This window comes from Ixodes scapularis, unplaced genomic scaffold (assembly GCF_016920785.2).
Source record: "Ixodes scapularis isolate PalLabHiFi unplaced genomic scaffold, ASM1692078v2 PGA_scaffold2__306_contigs__length_199485367, whole genome shotgun sequence".
NCBI classification, from domain to species: Eukaryota; Metazoa; Arthropoda; class Arachnida; order Ixodida; family Ixodidae; genus Ixodes; species Ixodes scapularis.
The window spans coordinates 56,086,690-56,101,740 of record NW_024609857.1 but is presented as its reverse complement, the minus strand read 5'-3'; the positions used below and the strand labels follow the sequence as shown (position 1 = coordinate 56,101,740).

Genomic DNA, 15,051 nt, shown 5'->3' with positions numbered 1-15,051 from the left:
GCTTGCAACGACGACCCCCAAAGACGGACACACACCACCTCACAGTGACGCGGCGGTACTTCCAAAGAACCGCCGTGCAAGCTGCAAGAGTGGAAAAAAATTTTGACAGTTCAGATCAAATGCAATGCCCGTGTCAGCGTGCTTTGGATCCGTGCCGTCCCACACCACCAGCAACCCAGTGGCAGTCAGAACCATACTACAGCAGGCATGTGGACGACCGCAAACGTTTCCGAACGGGGAACTGCGTAGCATTAATTGCCTACGAGCAGCATTACACAAAGGCTGTGGTGCTTCTCCTTCCAGCAGTCGGGTCCAGAGTTCCAAGGAAGGTGTGGAAGAAATAAAAAAATTTTAAAAAAGCGTGCGATGTTAGGGCAAGACAAAGGACAGAAAAGGATAGATGAGCGTAAAGGCCGGTTCATACATCTGGGTTGGACAGCGACTGAGTGCACCGAGATCTCGCCGTCTAGTACCGGGTGTCCCTGGAACTCCTTCCGACCTCCGTATATATTTTCATACATTTATTCACATAATTCTTTCTCCTTGTATATTTTACGAGCGACTAATTTCTCATAAACAATGTGAAGCTTTGATCTCGCAAACGCTACAAAAACCTTCGGTCTAGTTACAGACAGGTTGGAAGAGTTCCAGGTGTACCTCATAGATGCCACTAGCGTGCCAAGTAGTTAAAGGCCGACCCACAAGCAGGAAGGAGAAAACTCTCGCTCAGTTCCTTTTCATTACAGAAATAGAGACCCTCCTCCTTTCTGCTGAGAGTAGCTCAGAGACCCGCTCCTGTGGGGAGAGGAGGGAGAAGGGTGCGAGAGGGAATGAAGAGAAGGAAACTTGGAACTGGTTTTTTGCCCGGCAGAAGACGATTCTGTGGGTCGGCCTTTAAGAGAGATTACGGCGCACTTGGCTGCATTCAAATGCAAGTGCATGATCCAGCCTTAAAGGTGATTGAGATAGCTTACTTCCCATGCAAGACCATAAATAGAGAATGAAGCGACGCAAAAAAGAAAAAGGGAAGAACTGAGGACAAATAAATCCAGCAGTCTCTTTATACACTACCGTTTTGGTCAGACTCAGTGAGAGGCGACAACTCCTTTTCGCTCGCCGGAACGCTGCATGCTGGGATGATGCGGACACAACAATGTGGCAGCAAAGACAATGGGAGGAAAAAAAGGGGAAGGGAAAAAAAGAGGCCAGGTAAAGAAGCAAAACAAACAAACAAACTGCAATGAGCCAAAAAAAAAAAAGATGCAAAAATCGAAGGGGGCTTGTTGTTTCAGATTGTTTGAAATTCAGAAACGACACAATTCTGTTAGTTGCCTCCAGCACCGCCAAGCTTTACGTTAGAATTCGGTAAATATAAGTCAAACTGCTTTCCTTTTCAGTATGAATACCGGTGGTTATTCAAAATAAGAAAAAAAACAGGGCATGGTTATACTGAACCTGAGCCACAGAAGTTATATCAGAATACAGACAAAACTAGCTGCACAGGATTGCAAATAACTGAACTGCTGCTAGCTTAAAAATCATTTGAATATTAATGCAAGTAACGACCTAAATGTATTGTTTGTGCAAGTTGCCAATCGAAGACCTTTGAGAAAGTGGCAATTTTGTATGCTGTAATGCCCATTAATGCAAACGTATGGAACGTGGGATGCATTGGCAAACACAGCATCAGCCATCAATGCATTAGTCAAAACTACCCAACAAAAAATAATTGCCCCTTCAATGCTTCGGCGACCTTAGACAACACAAACGGCAATGCCCAAAACAAGCACACAAGGCAAAAAGAGGCAAGACCCACACACAAACAACCAAAAGCAGCACCCCCAAATGCAGAAACCACAGCAGAAAATGGCCGTCGACACAGGGACAAGACACTTTGACCAGCACAGACACACAAGCGAACAATCCTGTCGTAAAGGCTTAAAAAAAAGTGTGTTCCTCTTGTAGAAGCTGAAACTGAGCTTTAGGTAGGTGGAAGGGGAGGGACGCGGAAAGGACTTTGAGACAGACATTCTACGGCAGGCGGGGATAACACAAGCAAGGGATGTGGCAAGATGGCAAGACGGAGAGATGAGAGCCAAGGAAACAAACGAACAAGAAGAAAAAAAAAAGTAACGTGTGTGAAAAAGGTGTGGTGTTTTTGAGAGTGCACATAGAACGGAAGGGATTCATCACCTGGTTCACCTTTCTTCTTTCTACGACCCTTTTTAGCGTCTGGAGGGGACCGAACATAGGAGGGAGAACAGGGGAACAAACGGGGGACGAGGGAGGAGGAGAGAAAGAGAGAGAGAAAGGATCTGGTTAATACGGACACAAGAGACGCAAAGTCACGCCCGACGACTGCCCGGCCCTGCCAATGACTGGCTGAGGAGGCTGCGAGGTCCCAACGAAAGTGGCAAACGAAACGGCAGGGCTTTCTAGAAACAAGGGACAAACACCGAAGGTAGTGACAACATCACGAACAAAGAAAAACGTGTTAAAGGGTCACTGCAACGTTGCACGCAAGCTTGAGAACGGAAGAGTAATTTTTCGTCCTAATGCGTGACGATATCTGGGGAAGCTTAACGAGTTAAACATGCCATACGTACAACGGGAAACACAAAAACAAAGAAGTTTATCTAATTTTGTGATTGCTAAGTCAGTTTTAAACCGATAACAGGCGAGTAGCTGGGCCCCTTCAAATACTCCTTTGTGGCACGGTCTGGTGGCGTAGTTTAGTTTTACACTTGCTTCTTCCACTCAAAAATCGGTGCATGCAGCATTGAAAGGGCTGCTGGCATTTGGCCTCGGTGCAATATCACACTTAGGGTTGTAAAATTTAGGGCATGTGGCACATATACTTGTATACATTAAAGGGATGGTGAACCGAAATTTGGATTTCAGAAAAAACAATGCAGGAAATGTAGGCGGGATGCTACAATCCCTATACCACTACTTTAAGGCGATATCTCGAATGGATGGCCGTATTTTTGAAAAAAGAGGTCGAGATTGAACCAGGCCGACGAGCAAGTGACGTCAATATACCGAGTTTCCTCCTTTCTTCGCTTCGCTCCCTCAAGGCCGCGAGGCGGAGAAGACGCAAGGCCGTTCCCTCTCCTTCTCGGAGAAACATGACGACATCATCTCTGTCAAATGCGCCTCCTTTTCTTGAAAACTTTGGTCATCCGTTCGAGATATCGCTGTATGAGTGATGTTTTGGTGTTTGTAGCATCCCGTTGCACGGCTTTTTTGCGTGTTTTGTGGAATCAAAATTTCGGTTCAGCATCCCTTTAAAGATAAAACGAAGCTGCTAATTCTGCTACTCATTCCCTCTGCTTACGCAAGCATCCTGAAATTGAAATAAGAGGAATCAATACCATCTCAAACACATAAGCTAACCTACTTCCTCACACTTTTTCTTCCCTTGAACGAGAGCTTCCGGTCGCTGTGCAAACACTTCATGCTTTAAATATTTTTGCGATAAAAGACACTGCCTAAACACGTTCGGTCTGCTTCGTTTCTCCTTGAAGTTGCAATTCATTACAGGACATATCAGACAGCACAGCCTAGAGTAACACTAGGTCATTCCGAAAAGTACAAAAGGGTATTTGGAAATGGAAGTCACTCAATAATATGCTAGTAAGAAAAAAAAAAAAAAGCAGCAGCAACGATATAACTTTTGTTCCTAACTAGTATAACTTCCCCACCAAAGCCCTCCAGTGACACCACTCCTTCATCGGCAACCATTCCTTCGCATTTCTTTGTTTATGTGGCATGCCACTAGCCTACTCGGGATTGTGCACTAGGACAAGGTCAACATAAAACACTTCCAATACATACTACATGGCAAGAGTTGCACTGTGCAAGGGGGATAAAAGACTATCGTGCCACAGGTCTTGCTCTAGATTAGGAGACACCCATCAAACAAGGCTGGACAACTGGCGCAGTCTATGTCCACAAACTCAAAGGTTGGGGCAGGTCAGTCTCTAAAGATGCAACTCAGCCATTCGCACACATCTGAAGAGACAGACTCTGAAATGCATGATGAGAGAAACATTGTGGAACATACCAAAGGAAGCGGCCCATATCTTCAATCGCGCCTGTTCTAGTCGAGATAATAACCGAGGTATCTATTCTGTGAGGGCGTAAGCTAGTTGTCTCTACCATGAACAATAGTCTAAATAAGGAAGCTCCCAACAGAAGCAGGGTTTCTTCCCCCAGCATGTCCATTTCCTTATTTAAAAGAATGCCTAAAAACAAGGGCACCTATTTTACTTAAGAACACGCAGAGAATCAATCTTAGAAAGAAGAATCTAGCCCAGTGGTTCTCAATAGGGGTGTGCGAATATTTGAAACTTTGAATACTTTGCGAATAATGCTTGCCATTCAATTCGATTGGCTTTGCACTTTCGCTGTTCGAAATATCTGAGTTCTTCAAATACTTCGAAAATTACGAATAACACAGAACTTGCTGATTAGCGTCAACTCGCGGTCAAGTTCCCTGTTTTGTTTTCGGACTGCACAGTATGGTTTCCAGCTTGGCAAAGCCAAAAAACCTAACCTAAGTGCCTTTTCTTATTTTTGTATGAAGCACTGGAAAGTTATTTGCACACGGTAGCACGATCTGGTCCTTTGCTTGCCATATCTGGATTGCAGACTTGGCGAAGTAAGTGGTTGTGGCACAAATGCTGCAATAGATATGATGGAGGAATCTGATCTGCAGCGGCACATGCACCGTCGTGACCACAAATGCGACAGGGTCTGCTCACTACAGTCCTTCTTACAGTCACTACAGTAACCAAGGTGTTATGAATTCGGATATAGATTTACGGCTGACTTCAGCTATTGGCGATATCTGGCTCGTGTTATTTTCCGCTCGATTTTCCGGTTTATCAGTTTGTCATGGATTCCTTTTGTTTTTAATTTCTACCCGTTTTCACTGGTAAAAGTGAGACTTGCTCCCTCCACCAAAAAAAACCAACGTATTCTTCATTTATATTGCCTTTTTGTGGCACCCTCTATCGGCACAACTATTGCACATGAAAAAAGATTGAGCAGAGTCAGTGTGGCTGCACGGCGCGATGCACTATCTCCAACTCTGCTGTGGCCTGCCGACCCGACTCCACTTATGTACTTCCGTTTATGTTCACGTGGTTGCGTTCACCCACGCAAAAAGATATTGCACAAAGTCAGAAGCGACGTGATCTTCGACTTTGTATTGTGGCTTGCCTTGCCACTGCTTGTGTACTTTTGTTTACATTTATGTGGTTGCGTTTGTCTGCGACGCAATATCCGACCGCCGACCCACCTCCACTCGTGTACTTTCATCTGCATACTGTAACTTCACTCCTTGAATGGTGTTTTACTGACTGATCTTTTATTTCATCAGTTTTTTATCAGTCATATGCATGACATTTTTCTTATTGAAATAAAATTTACCTTTTCATAAATGTTTGTTGAAGAAAAAATTCCTGTTGTGTTTTGATTGAGCATTCTTGTTTAATTCACATCAAATAGAAAATGTTTGTTTTTAAAAATGTGCTTATTCGAAACTACTATTCGCATTCGAAAATATTCAATTCGATTAGTAACCTTTATAATATCAAAAGCATTAACTGCCCCATGGAGCGAGCTGACGTCATCAGCTTTGAAACCACGCCAAACGGCACCTCAAATCCTTTCTCCAAGTGAAGCCAGCCCCCAGCTATGAAACCACGCGCAAAGCTAGCCAATGGCACCAAAATTCCCCGATTCCAAAGGAGCGGAGTAAAGCTGATGGATTTCGGCTTCAATCCCATTGGCTAGCGCGCGTCGACGAGGCTCCCATTGGCCGCTGCACGTCGGTTTTAACGACCGGCCACCCCATGGTGCAGAGTGTCCGTCGCGCCAAGGAGAGGTGCCCTCTCCTCGCCGGCAGAGCGCGGCGCTCTGCCGTCGACTCAAGTACACTGCGGACGAAATAAGGGATCGGAAAAATGATGTACAGATTGCGACACTGTTAGTGCGAACAGGCGATCGCCTGTTTTTTTAGTTTTTCTCTTTGAAACCGTAGGATGTCATCCAAGTCGATATTGCTACGGAAAGAGCTCAATTAGTTCTATAATGTAAGCGATAAAATTTCGTTCTCGCTAATACTATTTACAAGTAAAATGCGAAAATGCGCCGAAGTCGTGTTCGCGCTAACAGTGTCGCGATGTGTACATGCTTTCGCATTCACAACCCATAAGAAGTGCTTAAGTGCACCTTGAGCCTTTTATTTGATTAGATACGCTTCAAAAGATTTTGATCTTCACACACCTCTAGTTCCCAGACCCTTAGGGGTCCCTGAAAGCCTCATTGGGGTCCCCAAAACTCTCAACTGTTAGTCAAGCCAAGCAATAAAACATTTCTTTTAATGACGCTGGATGTCCCACAAAACTAAACTATATGTGCCAAGTTAGTAGGGCTGATTATTGTCCGTTTCAAAGCTTCAAAGTTGGTTTGCACACATTTAGTTTTCTGCATTTACCCCTTTGTAATTGTAATCATCCAATACTCCCCCATCCCTTCTGCTGATCCAGAAGGGGTACCCAAAACATGAGGGGCTGAGAACCACTGACCCCTTCTCAGGGGTTCTCAAACTTTTTGGCCTTACGGAACCCCAGGAAGCCTCAAGAACTGCCGCGGAACCCCCCCCCTCCACATTTGCCGACTGAGAAGCAACAGATGCATAATTGTAGGCAATTTTGCTTTTGTTTCTTCCCATATATCCCCACCATATCAATTGCAATGTCAGTACAAAGTGAGATGAAGGCACTTTGCATGGTCCTGTTGCGCAGCCTGCAGCATGGGAGTGGGGGGGGGGGGGGAGGGGGCTTGCACTTTGGGTGTTCGCGGAACCCATGAGACCAGCTCGTGGAACCCCTGTGTTCCCCAGAACCCAGTTTGAGAACCCCTGCTTTAGTTCATTAGCTCTGCAGTTACCACACATATCTCCAACTTTCAATTTTGTCAAAGTAATATCTAAGTAAACAGCAGCTAAATGTTGCACATAGTGCAATAAAATCAAAAAGCGGTTGTAGGCCACCCTCAAACTAAACTATCCTTTCGACACCATGTGCCCAAAAATATCCTCGGTATCGAAGCTCTATTTCTTTCTATGACCTGAACTCGTGCAACCAGCAGTTCCATTAACACTGTCGACATGGGGCAAGAGATAGCCTCACTTGCAAAAGACCGCTACAGCCCCCTTCTAGAAAAGGCAGTGAGTGCACAGGCACTTCCTTTTGCAAAGCGGCCTTAGAAGACATGACGCAAGAGCGGGGTGCACCCCACCTTTCTTCTTCTTCTTTTTTTTCTGCTCCTTGTTCTCAGTGTGGGCGGCCCCTAGCAGGGTGAGGATGATGCCTGCCTGGGAGTTGACACCCACTGCTGAAACCAGCACTTTCCCACTCCCTTCCATGACGTGTGTGCCTAACAAGAGAAGAGACAAGGGGCTGTAGTGGTGAGCTGCCACTTGGCACCCGTCTGCTTCGACGACAGAAAGGGCCGTCGGCATTGCTTGTCGGACAAGTCGCATGGGTTCAGCTGCACTTGAAATTGTGTTAGTGGCAGAAAAGGCTGTTTCAGAGGCCAGCAGAATTTTTTTTCCAAAATTTAGTTTGGACGACGGGAGCTACACGCAGGGACAACTTTTCTTGGCATTTTTGAAGAGAGAAGAAGAGCACGCACACAGCTTTGATCGGCACTCAAAGTGGGAGAGGGCTCTAATGCTTGTACCTTTGAGTGCGTTGCCAAGAAAAGTTGTCCTTAAAGGGCCCCTGAAAATAAAAAAAATGTTTTTTTTTAAACAATCTGGTTGGGACACGCCTGTCAAAAAGTTAATTTTACGCAAAAAAAAAAAAATTTTTAGAGCAATATTTATGGTGCGAGATTTATTTTGAATTCTGCGTGCAAAGTCCATGACGTCCCGGAATGGTCATGCCCTCTTCCCACCTCAACGAGATGGTTATGTTCTCTCTCCACCTTAGTGTGATGGCCAAGCCAATCCATCTCTCCTCCACGCACCCGAAATGCCGAAAGAAGAGTGGAAAGGAGGTGACTACCCACTAAATAGCGTCTCGTGCCATCAATATTGCTCTAAAACAATTTTTTTTTCTTTTTTTTTTCGCGTAAAGTTAATTTCTGAACACGCGTGTCCTAACCAGACTATTTAAAAAGAAAAAAACCTTTAGGTACAAGCACCTTTACACAATGCCGAATGGCTCAGAACCAAGACCAACCAGTTTCCTCTTTCATATTATGCCTCTCACAGTTGCTCAAGGCTCATATAATTAGTGATGAAATTCCTTATGCACACGTGTTATGATTTCATGATTTGGAAATAAACAAAAATGACACATTCTTACCACACTTCTTCGGAAATGTTATAGCAAATGCTTATAGATATTTTGTGAACAGCCTACATATTATGAAACTTGTATTACATATTCCCTAATATGCGTCATGGGATTTAATACCCTTCGAACGTCATCTAAGATTTCAGCAGCCCCCCCCCCCTCCCCCCCCTCCCCCTCCTGCCACCCCCACTATTCGCCATAACTTGCCTATAATACTAAATTATCCCCACATTAGATCGACCGTCAAAGACGGTTTAGAACACCTGACCCCCAAGACAAAATTAATCGAATGGGAATTCTGACAATTCGCACCGCATCCGTGCGGTGTGAATTGTCGGAAATCCTAGGACAACCCAAGCACAACACAAGAGCAAAATAGATGGAATGAAAGAGTCACCAACCTGAGAACAACATGGGATCTATATTTTCTCCCTTTTTGACGTGATCCGATTCTCCCGTTAGTGTGCTTTCGTCGATTTTTAAGTCATTGCTCTGGATGATGATTCCATCTGCAGGAAGGAGGTCGCCTGCAATCCACGGAGAAAGAGGGATGGTCAGCCACAAGAAATTAAGAAGGATGTTTGTCCCTCATTTGGTGTTGCCCACTTGGTAAGTGGCGTTTCTGGAATCCCCCCCGTAAACATGCAACTCATCTCCTAAAGAATTCCCAAAATGCCTGTTTGTTTTTTTGCTGGACATTGACATACAGGTAACCGATCTGGAAAATCAAGTAAAAAGTTAGAGCTAAAATATATATTAGCTATTCAGCGATTTAGTAAAAAAAAGAATGAAGACAATTCCAAAACAATTTTTACAAATGGTACTCAATACTATCAAATTCAATCGCATTTTCCCAATAAATATTTCCTCACAAAAAACAGCCTGTAAAAGATAGTGGCTAGCAGGGTTGGGCAGAAATAGTCAAAAATGTATTTGGAAATACAAATACGGCGATACATTAAAATAGTAGCTAAAATAGTGATGCTAATATATATCTGTAAAAATGTACCGCGATACGTATCGGAAATACATTTTATAAAGAGGCAAAACGTCTTTGGAAATAGAAATACAGGAATACATTTTATGGAAGGCAGAAATACAAATACAGAAATACTGATACTGCAATACATTTTTCAATTTTGCTTGAGACGCCAAATGAGATGAAGTTTGAAGTGTAAGTTTTTGATCCGAAATTACTTTCCCGTAGGCTTGGCACTTCGGCTTAAAGGTAGTGGTTTCGGTCGACAAGGAGTCTTCAATGATATCAAAAAACGTTCCATCAAAGACTGACCGCGGTCCCTTCCCTGATATCCTGTCTGTCTGACAAGGGATGCGAAAAGACTTCGATGTCTAAATAAATTTCATGTCACCCTAATTCTCAACAAAACGTTACCACGCCCCTGTCCAATAAGGACACCCCTGTCAACATTGATCACATGATGTCGTAGTGGAATGAACTGGTATTCTTTACGCGTACGTGTGGCCTTGAACATGAAACTTTACCACGCTGCTGTATGAAAGGACAATTCATACTTTTGTTGTAGGTTACCTAGTTGACGATCACACAGGCAGTGTCGTTTGCAATTTTTGAGAATAGTGGACCACCTGAAGCATCCTGGAACATGTCTTATCTCCTGTTACAGTTGAAAAAATAATATGGTGGCATCCCTGTTCCGAAGGTTCTTCCTGCCGACCCTCCACCACCCACGCATTGAATGCAGTCCTCAGGTTTCACCTAGCATCATCCAAACAGAGACCTCCTGGATCGCGACCTGATATTGCCGGCACAGGTGCGATTTCTCCGAGAAACAGCGCACTCGAACCAAATCGCAGATGTACAAAGTCTGGGTCGGCACAGCGAGGCCAAGTCTGGCCTCTTTCCTGGGTTTCGGATCACCAGAGAAGCGGGTCATGTTCACGTCGGCTGATGTACCCTTGAGCCATGCAATATTACGAGCGCAGCCGCAGACGCATTTGATTATGTGTTGAACTTTACTGCGTGAGTCATCCTACTATTTCAAGTCAACCACCGCCAGGCTCGTGCTGCAACGGACTGTGACTCAGATTTGCCGGCTGGGTGTACTGTATATGCTAAGGCAAGAGAGACGGTTAGCAGCGGGTGTTCAATGCCAGCAAACAATGACTCAAGAAATTCTACCTAAGGACCTGCGGCAGAAGATGCTCCGACTCCACTCCTGGCACGCCAACTGGTTTGAGTCTCCGACTACGCAGCACTTCTCAGAAGTGAGAAGAGGACGCATAGAAAAATAGTTTAGAGAATCGGAAGGAACCTTGGTCAGCATAGTAACAATGCCCCAGCATCTCCTTGACCCTGGTGCCCTCAGAAGTATAAAAAAAATGGATTCAGACTTTTTTTTTTTTTTTTTTTAGGGGGAAGGGGGGTATTTTTTTTAAAGAAATGTAACGAAATACATTTCATCCTGATTGTACCGCGATACAAAGAAACGTTCAAAATGTATTTCGATACAGAAATACAGATGCTGGTAAAAAAATCTATCGCAATACAGAAATACAGATACAAAATGTATTTCTGAAATACTATCGCGATACAGCCCAACCCTGGTGGCTAGAACCAAAACCCGGACAGAGGATTTAAGAGACATGGGGAGACAAATGGCCTTATCTCGGCAGAAATGGCTATGGGACAGAAAAGTACAAAAATACATTCTACTCTAAATCAGTAATGAGCCCAGCACCGACAGCACAATCTGCTCATTGAACGTTGGATCAGTTTGTATGGCATCCGTTCATCCGTTTCACGGATGAACGGATGATCATGGGATCATCCGTTTGGATTACAAGTTTATCCATCTTGTCTGGAATGCTTCTCTTAGATGCTTCAATGGTGAAACTTCTGGGTTCATTTGCATGACCCTTTAAAGCTGCTTTGTGTGAAAAAGTATCTCCAAGGACCTATGTTTTTTGTTACCCAAATCTAAAAACATAACATACATAATTAATAATATTTGCTTAGAAAAAATAATTATCTTGTTGGCAACATAAGATTTAATTGCCTGGCTAGTTGGATACTGCTACCTGGTGCGTTTATGCCTGGTAAGTCTATATACACTCTATCTCAACATAGGTGCAAGCAAAGCCAAAGCTACAAGCATGAGCATGTCTCCTTGAATGGCGCTTCTACCACTCGAGCTCGCACGGGCTCGGCAAACCCGCTCGAAGCATGGTACTTGCTCTTGTAGCCTCTGCTTCGCTTGGACTAATGGAGAATCCCAGAATAATATTTTGAAACACAAATATATTCTTGCAAAGCTTTCTTTCACTAACTCACAGATGCCAGGCAAAAACCAAACAGGCGCTTGCATCAAAACAAAAAGCAAACTATTCACAAATGCCTCGACTGTAAGGAGTCCTGCTGAAACTTGTCCAAGGCTCCTGAAACACTAAAAGTGAGCACAACAAATTCTCTTAACACAAAGCACTAAGGCTGAGCATTCACACTGGAGCAGAAACTCCTAGGCATAACACATGCGAAAGTCACCCCTGTCTGCTTCTTTTAAGCAAAGGTGAGCTTTGTCACGGGATTCCCTTTAGTTCATTGTAGAGATATCAACTGCAACTACGGTGGAAAAACTCCATGAAATCAATTTTTACTCAACAGAAGGCAATGTGAAGCCTAAGATGCAATCCTGCTGCTAGTTTGAGGGAATAATTCGTGCCCGTACAAACCTCATAAAATATATGAAGCACATAAAATCACAGTTACAACTAAGCTCGCTACAAATATGCATGCGGCTCTGGATATTCAAAATATATAACAAAATGCCAAGCAGAACACTCTCACATAAAACTAGTTTCTTCCTGCTGCTACCGCATACAGCCAAATTCTATTGGTGAATTTCGCTCGCAGATCTCGAGCGCTCCAAAAACGCTACATTTGGAGCGCGCATATTCCACTCGCAGATCTGGCTCGAGCTGGTCATCTTCCGCTTGTAGATCTCTGGCATCAAACCCCGCCGAACTTGCTCTGCGGGATTTCACAGATCTCTCCGGAAGTTGACAGAGCGGCCCACGTGATTTCCGCCTAAATCGGCAGTGCGCATGCGCGGCGAGGTCGGCGGGCCGGTCGGGCCGTCGAGCTGGATCTGTGCGGGTGCGTTGGTTGTTTACGCGGGATTGTGACGGCTCGAACGCTTCTCCCTCGCGTAGATCAGGGATACAAAGCCGGGACTGTGGAGCGTGGTAAATCGCAAGCGCTGACATCTGTGATTGTGAAAGGAAGAACGACAAAAAAGCAGGAGGCAGACGCAAGGCTAGGCCTGTTCATTCGGCAGCCAATGATTGTTTACCTTTTTACACGGCATTCCGCCTGCATTTTCCCATGAAATAAAGTAAGAAGTGATTAGGCAACGACCGCGCAAGTGATGGTTTGTTACCTCTGTGTTTATTAAAGTCGTACCAGAAATCTGAACTCCACCGCGGGCAATCGCTGTCCGTGTCCCGCCGCTTCGAGGCGGCCGAAAGGTATGTGACGGTGCCGAACGCGGACGTATTCGTGATTTGTGACATGGGCGTCGTGGTGCGTATAATTTCGCCCGGCCTGTGTCGCGTGTTATTTCTGCAGCTAAGCATTGACAGTCGTCATTGGTCGTCGGAAAGATCAGTCGGCTGAGGCGTTGGCGGGCTTGTCAAGTTCGAGCAGCGGCCATTTTGAACGGCAGTGGGGAGGGGTGTGGGGGAGGTCGCTCCAAAAATGCAAGTTTATCTTCCCCTCGTCGATTCGGAGCGGGTCCCACGGAGTGGAATTTCGCCTCCCTCACGGATTTCGGAAAGCGCTCCGGATCTACGAGTGGAATTCACCATAAGTCAGTTTCTAGGTGACCTGTGCCATCACTGCACCTGTAACCCTACAAACACACTACAGTTGAGCAGTTTGCAAACGACCAGCATCAAAACCAACGCAACCATCATAACACAACTGGCATTCTTTGTGTTCAGGCAGCCACTACTGACAGAAGCAACAAAAATGAAGCACTCGAGCAGATAGCACTGAACTAATCAGCTCAAAATCAATGCCCTCAACAAAATAAAAAAAGGGGTAAAAGGGCAAGAGAACAAAAACAACTCACCATATTTGACCTGGCAGATGTCACCGACGACAATTTCCGACACGGCGATCTGGTTCACTTCACCGCCCCTGATCACAGCAAACTTGTGCTCCTGTTCTATCCTGTTTTGGAGTCCACGGAACTGGCGCTCTTTCGTGTAGTCATTGAATGCAGTCACTAGAACCACGATTACTACAGACACTAGAATAGCTACACCTTCTATCCACCCAGCTTCCGATTGGCCAGGTTCCTTTGGCTTGCCTGTGGACACAGGAGGGGAGAAGAGGAAACATGGAAAGATTATGGTCACGATCCTGCATGACAAGATCCCAGCTGCTCAAACAAACCACTCTATAGGATTTTGCATTACACCAAAGAACATCTCTCACCCTTCTAAAGAGTCAAGCATTTTGCTTTGCTGCATATTGTACCCCATGTTGGTACAAACCGTAACCTCAGAATAGGAGTGTTCAAAGAATCGTTTGTGGCACTCTCATGAATCCAGCTTGCCTATGCTTTATAACAATAAAATGAACTATAGCATCTGCCTTCACTCCAAAATTTCCACAAAACTGGCATCTTTAAAGAGACACAAAAAAGGGGCACAGACACATGCTATAAATGGAAAAAGAGAACTAGAACATGGGTTATCAAACTTGGTTCTTAGAAACAGAGAGGTCAACCGAGCTCCTAAATTTTTTAGGCTATCCCTGACCCTTGGTAAAGTGTTTTTCCAGTTATGCACCATTTTAGATCTGAGTTATGCAAGGACGCGTAACTATGAGTCAAACCCTCTCTGATGTCTGCATTATGAATTACGTAATCATAGGCTCCTGCACTGCTTTGATGTGTCAGTGCCGGGACCGGGGAAGGATCTTTGGATAACAGTCAAAAGAGAGGAGGGTCCCTCAAAGTTGCAAAACTTGAGAATCCCTAAATTAGGATTTCCCTGTGATTCATTCTTATTCATGTTGTTTTCTTGCCCTCCATGTGTCACCCAAAAAACCTTACTTCCGTTCAGCAGTTATGCACAGAAAATCCACACAAGACATGCAAAAACGAGAAAGATAGAGACGCTTCACCTCGATGGTCATTCTCGTGGTGGTCTTCGGGCTCGATGAAGGCGAGGATGAGGGAGACAAAGGCGGCCACCTGAAGGATGATGAGGGTCATGTCCTGCAGGGCCTCCCACACCAGCTGCAGGAACGTCTTGGGCGCCTTGGGCGGGATCGAGTTGGGCCCAAACGTCTGCCGCCGGTGCTCCAGGTCCGCCGCCGAGCCACTCAGCCCTGCGAGGGTCCCCCACGGGTCAATGCCAGCGAGAGGCAATCACCCAAGGCGGCGAGGATTGTAGTGTGTGACAAACTCTGTTTGCCTTCCCGCAAGTTTACATCCGTAGCAAAAAGTAAAATAAGGCAATGCAACAGTTATCAGCTTGAGCATGGCAATCTCTACAGATAATTTCTAGCTTTCCCTTCAAGCTGAGGAATGAAACAGATCAGACAGCCCCATTCAAACTATGCAGCAAAGCACACAGCGCCCCATGAGGCAGTTTTTCCAGTCTATTCTGGCTGTGGCCGTGCGCTCTA

The 15,051-nt window shown here is 45.1% G+C and overlaps 1 protein-coding gene across 25 annotated transcripts in view; it reads right to left on the bottom strand.

Annotated features, from left to right (window-relative positions):
• LOC8037831 (plasma membrane calcium-transporting ATPase 3) overlaps positions 1-15,051 on the bottom strand; it is a 393,495-nt gene that overhangs the window by 78,506 nt on the left and 299,938 nt on the right. For 9 of the 25 annotated variants that reach the window (XM_029992241.4, XM_040501885.2, XM_029992236.3 and 6 more), the window contains 6 exons: positions 14,545-14,751; positions 13,484-13,723; positions 8,777-8,902; positions 7,312-7,449; positions 2,194-2,232; positions 1,072-1,131 (listed from right to left, as the gene is read on the bottom strand). In XM_029992241.4, the coding sequence (XP_029848101.1) occupies positions 1,072-1,131; positions 2,194-2,232; positions 7,312-7,449; positions 8,777-8,902; positions 13,484-13,723; positions 14,545-14,751 (810 nt within the window). The remainder of the gene's footprint in view (positions 1-1,071; positions 1,132-2,193; positions 2,233-7,311; positions 7,450-8,776; positions 8,903-13,483; positions 13,724-14,544; positions 14,752-15,051) is intronic. The other 16 variants (XM_040501873.2, XM_040501889.2, XM_042291865.1 and 13 more) reach the window with 3 other exon arrangements.